General features: G+C 48.8%; 1 protein-coding gene across 2 annotated transcripts in view; it reads right to left on the reverse strand.

The window, feature by feature from the left end:
- Window positions 1-19375, reverse strand: part of LOC116939650 (paired box protein Pax-1) — a 31767-nt gene that overhangs the window by 7015 nt on the left and 5377 nt on the right. For both annotated transcript variants that reach the window (XM_032948333.2, XM_032948332.2), the window contains one exon: window positions 986-1101. In XM_032948333.2, the coding sequence (XP_032804224.1) occupies window positions 986-1101 (116 nt within the window). The remainder of the gene's footprint in view (window positions 1-985; window positions 1102-19375) is intronic.

A 19375-nucleotide genomic window follows, 5' to 3' on the forward strand; every position in this document is an offset into this window, starting at 1 on the left:
AATACAGTAGGGTTTGATGAAACAAAACAGTTGTACTTACCTGCTCGTGCTTAATTCGCGTTTTCGATTATTTACCTTGTGAAAAAATCTGGCCACGTCTCGCACGCCCGCAGGGTGCGTACACCCCAGGTTAAGAACCGCTGTTCTACGGGGACTAGAAAGCTACATTGGTGCACAAATACAGTCGACGTTATGCCTCTAATTGCCAGACTCAGAGGGTCAACATTTTAGAATGTGGAACTCCCCCAGAGATGTAGGGCCTCGCGCTGGATTCGTGTCATTGCCTTCCAGTGCAGGGCCGAGAGGGTGAGTGCTCTCTGACAGCACTTGCCCCCAGAGGTCCGCGCGCCTGTGCGTGGGATTTTTGTGTCGTGTACATACGTGCGTGTGTGTGTGTGTGTACGGCCTTCAGAGGTGCTCGCTAACAGCACTTGGCCCAACGGTACGTTAAGGCTGTACGGGGGATCTTTGTCTTTGTCCAGTATGTGCGGGGAGCGGTCGTGTAGCGGTCAGCGCGCTGCGCTACTAACCCGGCGACCCGAGTTCGATTCTCACTAACGGCCGGTCCTGTGCCTCCCCTAGGTCGACCCAGCCTCAAATTTGTACCTGGTGCGAAGGGTAAAACATCGTCACTAGGGAGACAAAGGCGGACGGGCGTGGTGTTGGCCACACACCCCCTGGTGTCCCGTGCCGGCCTTCATAGGTGCTCACAGCACTTGCTCAGACAGTCTCTGAAGGCTATAGGGGGGGATCTTTTTGTGGAGAACCCGACCACCCGACTTCCATTGCCGCTCGTGGCCACCGACACCAGTGACCGAATTTATCCGACCCGGTCGGTCGGCCGGTCACGGGTGACCAGCACGTGGCCACCCGTGACAGTCTGCCGAAGGCTGCACGATGCTTTGTCTATTGTGAGCGGGTGGGTGAGCGGTGCACCGCCTTTCTGCCTGCACTCCCCCACCCCTCCTAATTGTTGTTTTATTACCTGGGAATACTTCAGGTCGCCATCGCCACCGCCCGGCTTGTCGAGGCCGTTGGCCGCCTGCGTGCCGGCGGGGAAGCTGGGCCGGGCAGCGCCGCACCACTCCTCCGGGATGAGCCCTGCACGGGGGGGGAGGAATGGGGGTGGAGCGGGGGAGGGGAGGGGTAGAAGTTGCGGTGGGGGGGGGGGGTCGGAGAGACGCAAGCGTTGTGATGGATGGTGGTCGCAGTGGTTCGTTGTAGCACATCGCACTGCTGACCCGCACGATCCGAGTTCGATGTCACACTCACGGCCGATAAAAAGTGAACCTGTCCTGCCCCCTCACCCGGCCGTAGGTAGCCTCAGCGTTAAATGAGTACCTGCTGCGGTGTGTACACATCAGAAGTCGGGCGTGGTGCGTAAGTCGCCCGCCACCTCCGCGTGCTCGTTCACAACACTTGTCCCAGCAGCGCGTTGAAGGCTATACGGGGGATCTTTGTCGAGTATAACTTAGTATGACTTTATTGGGATCAGGGAACACGATTTGGAGTGCGCCTAACTTTCCGTTGCGTCTTATGATTCGTAGAATACATTATGAGTACAGTTGATCGCGTTTGAGTGATCGATGCCAAATTCTAATTATGTTTTAGAAGAACCAAACACTTGAATATGTTGGAATACAGTAGTCAGAAAAATAAACCAAAATAGTTTACATTTTGACCCTTTGCTGATTGCTTTTACTCACAGGAGATGCTCCGATTCGAGGATGCAAATCGGTTTAATTATCACGGTGAGCACACAGGTACACGATCTCCATCATCAGCTAACAACGAGCAATCATACTCCGGTGGAGTGTGACGCGAAAGACGATAAAAAGCGCATCGACAACACGAAGTGCATTCTTACAACCAACACAATTCGAATACTAACAATAAATCCGCACATTGATTTACTGTCACTCAGAGGGAAGAAGTTAACAACCGATGTGACGTTCGAACGCGCTCAGACATAATAATGTTACTACTCATCGGCGTTTACATTGTGAGCGGTCTCACTTTTGAGTCCACGTGGTTGCACCACGCGTCTGCAAAGGCGAGCAGACAAACTGTTATGATGAAGACAATGATCACGATGATGCTGGCCGATGCTGATTGTCAACAATTAAACGTCGCGTTCGTGACACTGAATATAACCGAAGGATCGCACGTTTTCATTGCGGAAATGCCCTACTTAATTGTAACCGTCTTGGGTGTAATTGGGCAAAGACAGTTGCAGTGTTCGTGAAGACTACTTGAAGTGCATTTGAGCTCATCAAAGAGCGGCGTAATCCTTTAACACCAATGAATAACGAACGGGCAGGGAACGCCGTGGCTCCGATGGCATTAAATGTATTCATTTATTTCCGTCAGTCGACCTATGGAGCCTTCCGAACCCATCGGTTCCAGTGCTCCTCAACCAAGAGCGCGGAGCCACTTTTATTTGGCAATAAAACCAAAACGCGCGTCCCGCAGAGAGAGAGAGAGGCGAGCCACTCCGGGGGAGTTTTTGATGCCAGCCAAATGCCCAATGAGGAGGGTGCCTATCTCCTAGTTACAACCTTGAGCCAGTGGTGGACATTCCACGTTCCTTTGGCAGAAGAGAGTCTATCCAAAGCCACGGTCGACTTCTCCCCACAGAGCGGTACATATTTTATCGACCGCACCCCCCCCCCCTCGAAGGGACGAATGATGGGCTGAGTGAATCCCCAACCAGAATTTGAACTCGCGACCTCCCGTTCGTGAATCGCTCGCTAACCGCAAGGCCACGTGGCCAGGTTGTGGACGAGCTCGAGCGAGAACGGTGGCGCGTTGGTCGGCGCAATGCGCTACGACGAGTCCGACGACCCGAGTTTGATTCCCAACCACGGCTAACATCGGTGGCGAGTGATACATCTGTACCCCGATCCTGTGCATCCGCTTTACCCAAACCGCACCGATCAGCGTGCTGAAGTATGGTCGCGCGGAGGCCTTCATCCGACGGTGGATTGACAAAGTGGGCCGTAAGTGGCAAAATGATTACGAAGGACCAATAGTCTGTTGATGGTGCCGAGGCTTTGAGACGATGGCTGTCTGCTCCAGCCCCTCGCTGGAGCCTCGCGAGACGCAAGACAGCCGTGCCGTGTCGCGATTTGCTCCGAGCGGCTGCCCCCGCGGATGTCTCGAGCGGTCGAACAGCGTGGCGTTATTCAGCACTCGCTACGTCCGACCTCTCGGTCACTCTCCCAAAAAAAGCTCCTGCACCAGCACGCGGGACAAGCGGAACGTCGGACATGGAGTCGCCTCGAGGGACCCCGCGGGAACTCGTTGCGCCTCGAGGGGCGCGTGTTTGCGCCACGGCGTTGCGTGCGTGCTGTGAACTCGGCGAGTTTGATTTAGGTTTCGTCTCTGTCTGTTCAATATCCGTACACCGCGAGTACTCTGACCGCCTCGCACTCTGTTTGCCTTGCCCGTCTCCCCTCGCGAGCGAGCGCGCCTGTGTGTGTGTGTGTGTGTTCGTGCGTACGTGCGAACACACACACACACACTAACCGCGTAGCGGTTAGCACGCGGCGCTACGAAGACGAACAACTCGAGTTCCATTCCAGCTCGTGGCCAACACCGGTGACGATGATCTGAATCGGTCCTAGGCGTCGCCTAGGTCGACTCAGCCTCAAATGAGTACCTGGTGCGGTATGTAAACATCGCCACGAGGGAGACAAATGCGGCCGGGCGTGGTCGCTGGCTATCCGCCCCCTCGTTTGCCGTTCCGGCTTTCATAGGTGCTCACTAACAGCACTTGTATCAACAGTCTGTTAATGTTATACGGGCCATCTTTGTTTTTTTGTGTGTACATCATAGGAACTGGCTAAGAATACTTGCACCAAGTCTGTTAAGGCTATACCGGGAGGTCTTTGTCTTTGCTATTGTGCGTGTCTTAATGGGGGAGCGGTAATGTGGCGGTTAGCGCATTGCGCTCCGAACCCTACATCCCGAGTTTAGATTTCGAGTAACGGTCAACGTCAGTGGTAATAATTTTTTCATCTTAACCGGTCCCGCGGATACAAATGCTTGCTTCCTTTCATATACGCACTGCCGCAAACCGTATATGCGCAGTGCACATTTGCCATTAATCTCAGTCGGTTCAACCGTGACCCCTCCACCTGCCATCAGCAGCGAGCCTTCGACACTTCAAGCGACGGCCTTAAGGTGCCACCTATCCTGGACACTGGCGCTCAGTGGCAACGTCGCCGCCACTTAGCGGCGAATGGCGGATGCTCTTTTTGTTGGGGCACGCACGTACTTACGCACGCACACACGCACATACGCACACACATACGCACGTGGGTATGTGTGTGCGTGCGTACGTGCGTGCGTGAGTGCACGTTAGTACGTACGTGCGTACGCGTGAGAGCTGTCGAGGGTCTCGCCAGTCGCTTTAAAACAGAGACACGATTCAGCCCTAATTACATTTCCCCCAAATCCTCCACAGGGAAGCGACATTAGCGGTATAGCCGTGCTGCTGCTGATGATGATGATTACCGCGCCAGCTCGGCCCACTCCGTGCAGAGCAGTGCCGCGTTGGGCCCAGCGCCGGATGATTTAATAACATCTTGGCACTCGCGGGGGATTCCGTGCCGGAGCCAATTTTCAAACAGCTGTTATCTGCGTGAAATTCATCGTCCCGCTCGCAGAAGCTGCGTCTCGCGTTTGCCGCTGGTCCATCTGTTGAGCGAATGCCGCGCGCGCGCGACTAATCCATGCAGCACATTCGCAGAGTACGCGGCAGAGACCACCAATATCCCGCCGCCTGCCCTACACAGCATTCGATTCTACGCCTGCGTATGCGGCAATACGTTCAGGAGGTGAATGCCAAAGTTGAGGTCTGATAGAGGCTTTAACAGACTTGTTTGACAAGTGCTGTGATGTGGTCAAGCACCACGCCCGGTCGCCTTTGTCTCCCCCGCCCGCCTGGTGCTGATGGACACGTACCGTACCAGGGCACTCACGGTGCAGGCTGAGTCTGCCTGAATGCCCCCGATCTCGTCTGAACTGGAAAGCTGAGCCGGATAAAAGCGTGGACGGTGCTGTACGTGAATATGAGAAACGGCTCGGAATTACCAGGTTGTATAGGCTTGGCATGGGAGGTGGCGATGATGGAGGTCGTGTGGTGCCAGCCCTGTTTGACCAAACATCCCAATGTGGCAGGGCCCTCTTGCTCAAGGAGTCTTCAGACTCAGTGAGACATTACGGGGGGAGAATGAAGTGCTTCGTTATTATTTGTGTTGTTGATTTTGCAATACCTGCTCCAGGTAACTCCTAGTGATTGTGTTCGTTGACTAACCCGCGATCCGGTCAATGCTTTGGCAACACCTATAAATTCACCGACACATTTGCAATTATTATCTCAACAGAACGATATCGTCGCGGCAATAATGGTAACTAACCATAACGACCACCTACTGCTGGATGGAGGTCTCTCCCGCACCGCGTCAGGTCGTGGAGATTGTTTGACCATACTTCACCAGCGCTGGTCGGTGCGGTGTAGGTTTAAGGAATCCCTCCCTTAATACACTGTACGCAATTGTTTGTTCAGCTCATTGCTTTGTTCAAAGAAACTGGGTTCGCACTACGCTCGAAAAATAATGGGCGGGTGTGTTCGGCATATCTACTGCATCCAGTACATCCACATTTGGCATTGTATTATTGTTATTATTATTGTGCTGTATAATGTCACAACTGTCCCTGCGATTCAGCCTGTTGGAGAGCAGGCACCTGCCGGTAAGAGGGGTATCATTCTAAACCCGAATAAATGTTTGTTCATTTATAATACACATCCTCATCAGCCACGTTCAATCCACTGCTGGATGAAGGCCTCCCAAAGTGGTAATTCTTGCACGTGACCATCCATCGGCCCGTCCCTAAGGACGTGATGTTCTTTCAGCTAGCCAGGAATACTTGTTTTATTTTGGTAACATATGTATGAAATGCAGTTTATAAAATATAGTATAATTGTGCGTCTGTAAATTGACATTTAACTCCACAAATATCAAACACGACACAGGATATGTGCAATACCCAATGGACAAACAATACGGGTGGGTGGGTGAGGGGGGAAACCACATGTTCACAATGGTAAATATTTCTACCAGTAATTCAAATACATATCTGGGTAAGATGATTCGCAACTACAATGTTTAGCGTGGGCTTTGTGCGTGAAGGAGAGATTTAGTCTGCCTCCAACAAAAAGGCCACGACTCACATTGTGTCGACTGCCGCGCCGGGCGGTCGGACAGCTAGCACAGCTGTCGGTGGGTGCGTTCACGTATTTGTACATTTTTTGTCCAGGGAAGAATGAATGCACAACTAAAAAATACAGCCGTCATATAGTTCGTTTATGTTGTTGGTATTAGAGTCACGTTTGTGAGAGGGACCGGGATTTTCCAAATGTGATAAAAAAACAACGTCAAATTATAATAAACGATTCATCACGACACTGAAGCTAATACAAATCAGAGCAAAAAAGCAAACTGTCTCACATACGAAATGTTCCTTTTTTTCCCCATCACTTATTGCACGAAAATAATTCGATGTTAAATTATAAATTCCCGGCAGCGTAAGTCGGCTCGGGCAGGTTATTTCTTAGACTGATCAAAGCACGATTACAAATTTAAGTCACGGAACTATTGTACTATTATGTAAGCAGACAAAAAAATAACATATTATTACTATTATAAATTACATAATTGATCGCCCGTTGCCAGGGAGACTTTGAGTCATCATTTGACGATTCGTATAGTCGCGGTGCTGTGTTTACATTTCAAATTTCCATCAATGAATCGTGTTCACGCGTGGTATTTATCCCATCAGCGTTCACGCGATGACCTCCTCGCATTAACATCGCATCACGGTGCCAGGTGGTCATTAATGGTCATTATTTAGTTTGTGAACTTCGCATACCTCTGGGCAAATTGCAAGTGCCTAAGCTGAACACGAATATATTAGAATGATAGGCAGCATATGCAATACCTGTGTACGCTGTATATATATGTATATAATACAAGGACAAAGATCCAACGTATAGCCTCCAACAGACTGTATGACAAGCGCTATTCATGAGAAGCACCGATAAAGCTTTGCCGGGTACGACACACGAGGCGAGCGGCGTGGCAAACGCCACGCCCTGCCGCCTTTGTCTCCCCAGTTGTGATGTTGACACAGAGCATCAGGCCAGGCTACGCACTCGCTTGCAATGCAATTCTCTTGACAGTACGCGGCTCAAAACACACAACGCTTCCCCTTACCCCACCTTTGTCCCCCCACATAGAGGAAACAATAATCGTCTTAGGCGCACGACAAAACACACAGACATCGGCCACGCGGCCTTCTGGGGGGTGAATCTAGCTCTTCAGCAGCGTTGGTCCGATACAAAGCAACGCTCTGGATACGTTTCGACATTCGCTGTCCTCATCGGCAGTGGCGTCACGCCTGGATTGACCACAATGCTGGTGAAGCGACAGATGGCCCTAGGCAATGAGCATGTCTCTCAGAAATGTGGCTCTGATTAGAAGCAAAGTCCTTTAACAGAGAGAGAGAGAACGCAGGACGGTGACCGTGGAGAATTTGAGTCGCGAAATGAGCAATACCTCATTCTCACATATGCCTCTTTACATAACAAAATAAAAGCATGTTTCCTTTTTTTAAATCGTATTTTACCAGGTAAGGCCCACTGAGCTACGTAGCTCTTTTTCATAAGCGACCTGACCACGAATGATAGCTCAACGATGTGGGCTTATCGCGTGGACATTTACAGCAGCCAGAATACTCTATACACGAGCCCCATCAACCATCCCACGGCCTGGTAAACAGCACCAGCATGCGTGTACAACACACACCGTGCACACTTGTGTGTGTGTACACATATATGCAACATGTTGTACAACAACAACAACATGTTGTACAACAACAACATGTTGTACAACAACAACATGTTGTACACATGTCACACGTGACCGTGTCTGCACGCGTTGCCCGCTATGCAGAGGCCTGCCTGCGTTATAATCGCACGCGACGCCGATTGGGGCGGGAGACTTCGCAAACAATGTTTATAAAACTCCCTAACAGAGTGCAGGGTTTTTTTACTACGGACTTTATGCTCTTTAAAAATAAAACGCAACACGCGTTACTACGGAATTAAGAGGCCTCCCGTTTACGAACACCCGATAAGGTTAAGCTGGACTCAATAAACCGAATGCAGTATTTTTTTTTATTCTGAACGTACGCGTGGACTGCATTTATATGGGACTGCTTGGGGGCTGGCCTGGCCTCTGTAAGAATCTTACATCCCCCCCACCCACCGAATGTTATGGGGTTATATACTGTACTGTATAGACATCCTGCAGTACTTCATTTGAGATGGAAGAGTTCTGAACGAAACGCTATTCCGTTCCGCGAACAGAATTTGGCTCGCCACATGCACATCCATCTCGTTGCTGGTCGTTTTCTAAAAATATTGGGCGCTCGCTCGCACATACACACACACACTCACTCACCGAGAGTGTACTGCATATTCTATATATATATGTGTACATCGTAATACACGAGCCTATCAATCAACACGTCTAGATTACGTTCGCCACATGGGCAGTGGCAAGTGCAGTACACACGCGCGCGCGCGCGGACATTCAAAAGGCCCGCAATTAATCATCGGCAGGCTCTGGTCACCTTCGCCGTACGGGGGTGGGGTGGGGGGGTGGACAACGTCGCGTATCCGGCACAGGTCAGATAATGCCGTAAAAGGGGGTCGGGATATCTGAGCATCGGTGGAAAATGCCGGGGGCGATTTGATGGGCCAGGGAGGGTTCGTTCGGGGATGATCGGATAGTCGAAGCACGCTGCACTCTGGAACTCGGTAATCCCGAGTTGGATTCCCGGGCGCAGCTGAACAACAACAACGACAACAACAACAACGACAACAACAATACCTGTGGCGAGTGATAGCAGAATTTACACTGCTCCAGCCTCCCGAATCCCACCATCAATCTCACACCACTCACGCACCTTCACCCGCACTGACCAGCGTGGTTGAAGTGTGGTTTAAAAAAAAACACCTCCGTTATCTATACGGCATGGGGAAGCCTTCATTCAGCAGCGGAAATAGATAAATACGGCGATTTTTTTTTCTTTCTAAAATTCGGAAACACACTGCGCGTGGAAGGCAAGCAGTCGGTGGTGAGATAATTGTGCGAATTAAAAAAAAGCCAATGAAAGCTGGATATAAGCACACCCAGTATAACACACAGTTCTGATGTAAGCAACGCATGGCTACTCGAGGGAAGGCGAAAGGACAACTTCAAATACAAGCACAACTTCTCCGGATATAAGCACAGCCGGACTTAGTTCCCAAGAGGTGTGCTTATATCCATATATTGGGGAGGAAGGGAAGGGGCCCACGAGTCTGGATCAAGGGAGCCGTCACTGAGGCTGTGGGTGGTCGGGTGCTCATCAAGAGCCTGACCTGAGCCTCGGCGACAAGTTGCACGCGACTCGGTGGCATGCAACCCGAATCGCGTGCACTGGTGCGCACGTCTCGGCACGACCGGTTTACGTGTGAGCAGCTCACGCAACTTGTTGCTCACAGAACAGAGAAGACGGAGAGAGAGAGACTGCCCTTTCAAAGCGATTTAGAGAGCGATTTAAAGGGCCCGTTGAGTCGCGTCGAAAGTAATTGTATTGTGGTTGTTGTTTTTTACGTGGCGAGGCAGGTACACGGGTGAGCCGTACCGTCTGCGGTTAATGACTTTGTTACTTACGGCTCAGGGCGAACGTCGTTTTGGACATGATCGTCCGTCCGTCCCGCCAGCCAGCAAAACTTTTTGTTTTGTTTATTAGAATCTAGCACGACATTGTCGCGGCTCCGATTGGCACGGTTGGCTACGTACGGTCCGAAGTACAATATTACACACATACACGGAGGCTGATGAGTATTGTATGATGCCTGTATCAGCTGTGGTGTCACCGGCGGCTTGGCACGCGGCCCTCCTCAGTCGCTCACCGCGTGCTGCAATCGCGCTGAGCATATTCATCAAAGTCGGCGTAACCGCACTGACCAGCGTGATGAAGTATGACCAAACAACCCTGGGCGATCGACACGGCGTGAGGAGGCCTTCATCGAGATGTATGTTATCATAATGACCATCATCATCAGCAGCAGCATCAGACAATGACTATCCACTGCTGGATGAAGGTCTCTGCACGCCATCGCTATTCTTCATGATCCGCTATGAATGCGGTCGGCTGCGGGATAACATCGTGTGTGTACTGTGTGTGTGTACTGTGTGTGTGTACTGTGTGTGTACTGTGTGTGTGTACTGTGTGTGTACTGTGTGTGTGTACTGTGTGTGTACTGTGTGTGTATTGTGTGTACTGTGTGTGTACTGTGTGTGTGTACTGTGTGTGTGTACTGTGTGTGCACTGTGTGTGTACTGTGTGTGTACTGTGTGTGTACTGTGTGTGTGTGTGTACTGTGTGTATGTACTGTGTGTGTACTGTATGTGTGTACTGTGTGTGTACTGTGTGTGTGTACTGTGTGTGTGTACTGTGTGTAATGTGTGTGTACTGTGTGTGTGTACTGTGTGTGTACGCTGTGTGTACTGTGTGTGTACTGTGTGTGTGTACTGTGTGTGTGTACTGTGTGTAATGTGTGTGTACTGTGTGTGTGTGTACTGTGTGTGTACGCTGTGTGTAATGTGTGTGTACTGTGTGTGTGTACTGTGTGTGTGTACTGTGTGTGTACTGTGTGTGTGTACTGTGTGTGTGTACTGTGTGTGTACTGTGTGCGTACTGTGTGTGTGTACTGTGTGTGTGTAATGCGTGTGTACTGTGTATGTAATGCGTGTGTGCACTGTGTGTGTGTACTGTGTGTGTGTACTGTATGTGTGTAATGTGTGTGTACTGTGTGTGTAATGTGTGTGTACTGTGTATGTAATGCGTGTGTACTGCGTGTGTGTAATGTGTGTGTACTGTGTATGTAATGCGTGTGTACTGCGTGTGTGTAATGCGTGTGTACTGTGTATGTACTGTGTGTGTACTGTGTGTGTGTAATGTATGTGTACTGTGTGTGTAATGTGTGTGTACTGTGTATGTAATTCGTGTGTACTGTGTGTGTAATGTGTGTGTACTGTGTATGTACTGTGTGTGTGCACTGTGTGTGTACTGTGTGTGTAATGTGTGTACTGTGTGTGTGTGTGTGTAATGTGTGTGTACTGTGTATGCAATGCGTGTGTACTGTGTGTGTGTAATGCGTGTGTACTGTGTATATGTACTGTGTGTACTGTGTGTGTGTAATGTGTGTGTGCTGTGTATGTAATGCGTGTGTACTGTGTGTGTACAGTGTATAGTACGTGTGTACTGTGTATGTTGTGTGTACTATGTGTGTGTAATGTGTGTGTACTGTGTGTGTGTAATGCGTGTGTACTGTGTGTGTACTCTACTACTACATATACTACTACATCTACTACTACTACATCTACTACTACCTACTATATCTACTACTGCTACATCTACTACTACTACATCTACTACTACATCTACTACTACTATTACATCTACTACTACTACATCTACTACTACTATTACATCTACTACTACTACTACATCTACTACTACATCTACTACTACATCTACTACTACTACACTACTACATCTACTACTACATCTACTACATCTACTACATCTACTACTACCTACTACATCTACGACTTCTACATATACTACTACTACATCTACTACTACATTTACTACTACTAAATCTACTACTACTAAATCTACTACTACATTTACTACTACATCTACTACTACTACATCTACTACTACCGCGTACAGCGAGGAACACACGCGCCTTCACGTGTCCCTCTCTTACGCCTCCGCTTACAACGTCAAAGGCACAAGAGCATTTGCTTGTTTTGTTTTGAAATGCGATGGTTAAAGGCGCAGCCCCTGCAACGGCCTGCTCACACCACTGCTGCCGGTAGGGTCTCCCCGACGGGTGAGAGTATCTGAAATTCTTACCCCCCCCCCCACCGCACCGCACGCGACCTGCCGATAGAAGACCGCTGTGGTGTGTGCTCATTCTCACTGTCGGGGGGGGGGGGGGGGGCATGGTTTACGAGCACCGCGCCGGGAGATGGAACCGGCGACCTCTAGAAGGCAAGTTCAGTGCGTACCCGCGGTGGCGCTGCACGTCCGCTACGGTGCTGGTCCACAGCCACCCTGGTACTGTCTCACGCGCGCGTGTCTCTGTGAGAGTGTGTGCACGATATTTTACAATCTTCAGAAATGCATGTGTGTGTACAATAATTGACAATCTTCAGAAATGCATGTGTGTGTGTGTACAATATTTTACAATCTACAGAAATTCATGTGTGTGTGTACAATATTTTACAATCTTCAGAAATGCATGTGTGTGTGTGCACAATATTTTACAATCTTCAGAAATTCATGTGTGTGTGTACAATATTTTACAATTTACAGAAATTCATGTGTGTGTGTACAATATTTTACAATCTTCAGAAATGCATGTGTGTGTGTGCACAATATTTTACAATCTTCAGAAATGCATGTGTGTGTGTGTACAATATTTTACAATCTTCAGAAATGCATGTGTGTGTGCACAATATTTTACAATCTTCAGAAATGCATGTGTGTTTACAATATTTTACAATCTTCAGAAATGCATGTCTGTGTGCACAATATTTTACAATCTTCAGAAATGCATGTGTACAATATTTTACAATCTTGAGAAATGCATGTGTTTGCACAATATTTTACAATCTTCAGAAATGCATGTGTGTGCACAATATTTTACAATCTTCAGAAATGCGTGTGTGTGTGCACAATATTTTACAATCTTCAGAAATGCGCGTATGTACAATATTTTATAATCTTCAGAAATTCATGTCTGTGTGCACAATATTTTACAATCTTCAGAAATGCATGGGTGTGTGTGCACAATATTTTACAATCTTCAGAAATGCATGTGTGTGTGTACAATATTTTACAATCTTCAGAAATGCATAGGCTGTGTTTCGTTTGAAGCAGAATCCACACGCAGGAATGGAGTCGATCTGCAGGAGACTCAGCTGTTAGTGAACTAATTATGCTATGTAACACGATTTTTGACCCTGGTTAGTACATTTTCTCTTTAATTGTTTATGCCTAAAAAGTATATAAAATGGCTATTATTATTCCCCACAAACTTTGCTTTTGTGACCAGGACTTTACGTGAAGGAATGACACAAATGCACACCACGTTTTCTCATTGAAAATATGTACATTTCAAAATATCACTGTCCTGGTCACAAAAGCCAAGTTTGTGGGGAATAATAGTCATTTTCTGTACTTTTGAGGCATAAGCAATTAGAAAAAAACACTTACTACCCAGGGACAAAAATATGTTTTTTGTTAAAGTATTATCTGTTTACTACTGCCTTAGGGGCGGTGCTCAATCATAAACAACAACAAGCCAACTCAATACGTTCCTCAAATATATATGTATATGAAAAAGAATTAGACGTGTTCCGGAAATGGCCCATATTTGGTGCTATGGACAAGGGGGCATTTCCCGAAACGTCGCCTCTTCTTGAAATGTACGTTTTAAAAACCATATTGGCGAAAGTGTCGCGGTTATGTAGTCGGCGAACTTTCGCTGCTGAGCAATTTCCAGTCGGTGTTGCTGAATGAGCGATGCTGTGCGTTGCAGTACACAATACAGTACACAAAACAGTACACAGGGCATCGCCGTGCCTTACAAGGGTGGAGGGGGGGGGGAATTATACCGTATTCTTTCTGGATTATAAGACGCACGTAGCCGCCTCCCCTACATTTTAAAGTAAACGCTACGGCTGCGTCTTATAATCCGGTAGTTGCGTGTGTGTGTGTTTGTGGATCAAATGTTTATTGGCAATTTCTCGCAAGTCTTTAAAGGGCGCGACTTACTTTGGGAAGGTCTTATAATCCAGAAGGTACGGTAGTTGATACATATACTTGTGCATACTCTGTATATACACACACAGTTTATATATTGTTTATATATACTGCACGTCAAGCCACTGCTGCATGGACGCGTCCTTTACCACGTGGGGGTGCCATGGGGGTCCTTTGACCATACTTCACCACACTGGAAATAAACACTCGCGTCGTTCACCACGCTGGTAATATCAGTCCGGCATGGGTGATTGATTGTGGGGAGGAGGGGGGGGTATGAGATTGCGAGCCGTTCAGATTTCACACGCCACTCATGTTTAGCCGAGGCCCTCAATCGAACTCGGGTTACCTTGCTTGGGTTCAACAATGAATTTGAGTTTCTACGCTCAGACATTGATTGCATGCGTTCCATGATGACATCTGTGTGCCTCGACGTTACGTACCGATTTGTTTTGTCGTTTAATATTTGCTGTCAATGTTCCCCGTGTTAGTTTTTGTTTGGTTTCCATTGTATCGCGGTCACAATGGTCACCCGGCAGCATTTGTTTAGGCAAAGGAGAGTCTGGCCCGGTTTCAACATTCGATACCTCATCAGCAGTCACGCTCCTTAACACTATTGCCGGATGGATTTCCAGACGTTATTGGCAAGGGCACTCCCGGCTCCAACACGGGAGCAGTGTTGACTCGTAAAACCAACATTGTGTTTTTTTATTATTATTAAATATCAACATCATCATCCTCATCATCAACCATGGTCAATCCACTGCTAGATAAATGCCTCTCCCAATCCGTCGCCACCTCCCACAGTATGATGCGATACAAGGCTTTATAATTGTACATACTAAGTATCGTACGAATTAATCGACGAAGTTTGAAGCCATTAAAAATAGTGTATACGTTAATTATGAGATTCAATAATTCAGATGGTGCCACGAAATATTTCAAAATACATTTTTTTATCCAAATATATAATATTAATTTATATTCACATCACAGTTTGAACAACACTTGATACAATGTTTTATAATTGTACAGATATAAACTACGTGTGGTGCTTTCGTTATTTCCGATTCTCAAATTCGATTTAGTAACAAACTATTCTGGTATTATTATAGTGGTATTAAGATGCAATCGTATACTACGATATTGTTTTCCTCTTCATGGCACTGTGATTATTGGCGATTTAGTTATTTAAAAAAAAAAATTCCTCGAGACTTAAAGTGGCTCTACAATCAACCAGCCAACACCCGTGTTGATTTTAATGTATACAGTACACCTAATATATACGTACAGTATATACAAATACTAAATACCCCGTATAAATTTAGCAGAATGTTGGGGCAAGTGCTGTTAGCGAGCGCCTATGAAGGCCGTCACGGCACGCGAGGGAGTGGGTGGCCAACACCACGCCCGGCCGCCTTTGTCTCCCCCAGTGGCGATGCTTACACACCTTGGGGAGTCCCAGGCCCGGTTCAGTTAATCGTCACTGATGTTGGTCGTGAGCTCAGCGCGCTAACCACTGCACCACCGCTCCCCATATATATGTAAATACCTACAATATACATAATACTACACACACACATATATACGCACGTAAACATAATGCTTATATGCTACACACACATATATACGCACATACATATGCATATATACGTATATATTTACATGTACATATCACATAGCTTATTCGCATTGCGTCCCTGCATGGAGGGGCCAGGTTTGCTGGGATCATGAATTATTTAGAAATCCGCGTCGATTTATCTCCGACCTCCTCCTCTCTCGCTCTGCCTTGCTGAGACGGTGACACGAGGGAGCCCGTGCATGCGAGGGGGGATGTCGAGGAGATGTATCTGGGGGGGGGGGGGCAGTCATCACACCACCCATACCCCCCGGGGGTGGAGAGGGGAGATAACACGACCATCACCGTCACGTGTCTCCACGACAAGCCACAGCTCTGCGTTCATTGAAACAAAATGGAAACAAAATCTCCCCCCATGGGTCCTGCTCGCCACGATGTCCGACGTTTCGCTGGCGGCGCGTGGAGCGCAGCGTCAGAAATCACATCGCACCGAACACGAGCCAACAAGCTGTGCAGCCCAGGCGCTAGATCACGACTACTCCCGTGGACGTAGTAGTCGTGATGAAGCAATGCGGTAGAGCACAATTTAGAGTACGTTCATAAATAGCGGATGGCGCACGTGCCAAAGGCATCCATCTGGGAGTGCGTGGCGGGGAGTAGAGTGAGATGAGAGGGGAGAGGTAGGAGAGTGCACGGAGGGGAGTGGAGTCAGACGAGAGGTAGGAGAGTGCGTGGAGGGGAGTAGAGTGAGATGAGAGGAGAGAGGTAGGAGATTTCGTGCAGGGGAGTAGAGTGGGACGAGATGTAAGAGAGCGCGTAGAGAAGAGAGGTGTAGTGGTAGGGGCGAGTTCACGGAGGCTGTCAATGAGCGGCGCATGAACGCGGTGAGAACGTTTCACTGCGCTCGGCGTGTGCGGCGTGCGTCCGCAGTCATCCCTACATCCTGAACATCCTTCATTTAACCACGCGGAGAGCACGTGGAGGAGACACGCAGAGTCTATCCGGCGAATGCTGCTGCCAGGCGTTCGGAGTCGTGTACCAGTGTACTCAGTCGCAAGGGTCCTACTGCTCGGATCCATTGGGTCCTTGGGCCCCCCGGGTGCAGTTGCACCGCCTGCGTACTCGGCAGCCACGCTGACGCAGCGGCCCACTCACTGACGCAACACATGCCCAAGTCTTTAGCGTCTTCTTCTCGCGATCGATTAAAGGTGGCGCGCTTCGTTCATTCCACGCAGCGACTCCAACGTGCACTGGGAATCGAACTTTTGAGTCTCGTCCAAAAGCGGCTTACATAGCGGCGAGCTATAAGGGGCCGGCTAAAGTCGCGCGTGTTGCTCTAATAATGATAATAATACCGACAACAAATGTCACCACCTCGATTATTAACATTGCCTGAGTAGACGGACGTTTCTAATATGGTGCACTTACGTTGCAGGCAACGGTCCTTAAGAGCAGAACAAGAGCGGGCGTATGCATTGAGTTGTTCTGCCGTGGAGGATGTGGGGGTTTGGTAATTGTGGCAAACATTAGTGGATGGCCAATTTTACTTTCTTACAACGCACTGCGCGGTGTGTGGGGGTAGTGATAGGTGGTAACATGGTTAGCGCACACGCGCTTTGAACCAGAGCTACTCTCGTTAGATTCCCGGCCACGATTACCACCAGCGGCGTCTGAACCTGTCCTGCCACCCCCCTGCACCTAACTTCACCGACCTATCGCACTGACCAGCGTGGTGAAGTATGGTCAAACTACCGATCCCCCCCCGCCCAGCACGACCGACGCGGCGTGGTTATCGGCTTTCATTCAGCAGTAGATTAATAAAGGGCTGTTAATTTACAATTTATCATCCGGAGAAATACGCGCGCGTACCGCACCTCCGATTAGCACGGCTGGCTGCGTACGAGTGCGAAAGACGTACGCTTCTGTACGGTAAAGCCAGGGGCACTAAAATGTACACGGTGATCCACATGCAGATACCCCACTCTTTTCGAACCGACCCCTTCAATTCTTCTCAACAGCTGATCGGATTCCGTGAAAGCGCGATGGCTCCGCATGCTACGGAGGAGATAGTTGGCGAGATGCAAGCCGATCGAGGTCGGTGGGAGACGCGTAGATGCTTTCACGCAACAAATGTTTTTTTCGATACGTTTCCCTACAATTTCAGTGGGGTATCTATAAATGGCTCACTTCGATGTAAATAGTATTTATTTCAACAGGAAGGCCCCAGCGAGCTGTTATTGACTATGATACATCGTAGGCGTCCTCCGACGACACGGATGTTGTAATGCAGTTCAGATCATGCATTTGCAATCACGGTTACATATTGTCGCGATACCAACGGCGAGTCTCGGCATACGTACATCGATCGGTACGAGTGTCTGACCCGTGCCTGTATTTCGCAACGCTCCGACTCGCGTTACGTTACGCAGTGGTCGGAGGCCTAAACGCCAGGGGCGCCTTTTGGTGAACACTGCCTTACCAACTCGAGGTGCAAGCGATGGTCTCATACACGCGGGGCGTCGTCTCGGGCGCACGTAATCGCCTCGAGCGACCGCGGAACGCGAATCGTCAGTCGCGTCGACAGTCATCCTGCATTGGCGCCGCGCGTGTGTGCTGTCCGGCGCGATGTCCGACGTTTCGTTCTCAAGTCGGCCGAGGAAGAACGCGAACGAGGCTCGCGCGGCACACGCAGAGCGAAACGTCGGACGGCGCACACGCCCAGCGACACGCGGTACAGCCCGAACACTATATACGTGTACATAATGTCGAATAATTAATTTGTGTCGTATCATTCATTTGTTTGCTTGTATACCCAAGAAAGTCTCGCCGAGATTCAAGGCTCGTTTTGCAAGTGGATCAGGCCAAGGTCTCGCACGAGGGGAGCGATGTTACGGCTCTTACCGCTGCTGCCCTGCGTGATCGCAGGTCTGCGATGTCGCAGGGCATGTTTCAGCAACTGGGGATGTGCTCTTTTTTGGCTCAAAAGCAGTTCCACTGTGGGTGTAGGGTTTAGCTATGGCAGGAGACCGGGGGAACCCGGGAGCACGCGTGCAGAACGGGCGTAAGGTTACCGCGTGTCATGTCTGCACCACAATCAATAATTTTTCACAACCGTGAATACGTGTGTGTGTATATATATACGAAGTAACCTTACGGTGTATTTATAAATATTGTCGCAATGTAATTATGCGTCAATTTCCGCAAACGAATTCGTTCAAATTAAATAAAACACGCAATTGAAATTCAAAGTGCACGATTTCATGATCGATTTGTGAATGGCAACGGGTAGTCTAATTAGTATAACACACACTCGGATAGAGTCCACTTTATAAGAACATCCGTATATGCATGCGTAATATTCGGCCAAATCACACAACAACATAGGAAAGAAGCTAGGGTCGTTATCAATCCACTGCTACATGAAGGCCAATTCGCGGTCATGGCTAATATATGAGCATACTTCACCACGCTGGTCAATACGGGTTGATGATTAGGGGGGAGGTGGAGCGAGGGCGGGGGCATAATCGGTTCAGACATTACTTGATACCGGTGTGAGCCGTGGTTGGGAGTCGAACTCAGGTCCGCTGGGTCTAATAGCACAGCGCGTTGCGTTGTGTATGTACGTATATTGAACTTCTTTCGCACCGTACGCAGACACTCGTGCTAATCGGAGGTTCGTAGGGGGGGGGATAACAAACTAAACACACAACGCAGTTAATAACCCTCGCCAACGCTCCATCCATTCACGAAACAACAACAACAACAACGCCAGAGTCACTTCCTGCACGAAGCTAGAGCTTCACCACTTGTCCAAGCGCTGTCTATGTAAGAGGCTGC

Source organism: Petromyzon marinus, chromosome 6 (assembly GCF_048934315.1).
Source record: "Petromyzon marinus isolate PM22_M1 ecotype Great Lakes invasive population chromosome 6, UKy_Petmar_22M1.pri1.0, whole genome shotgun sequence".
Taxonomy (NCBI): Eukaryota; Metazoa; Chordata; class Hyperoartia; order Petromyzontiformes; family Petromyzontidae; genus Petromyzon; species Petromyzon marinus.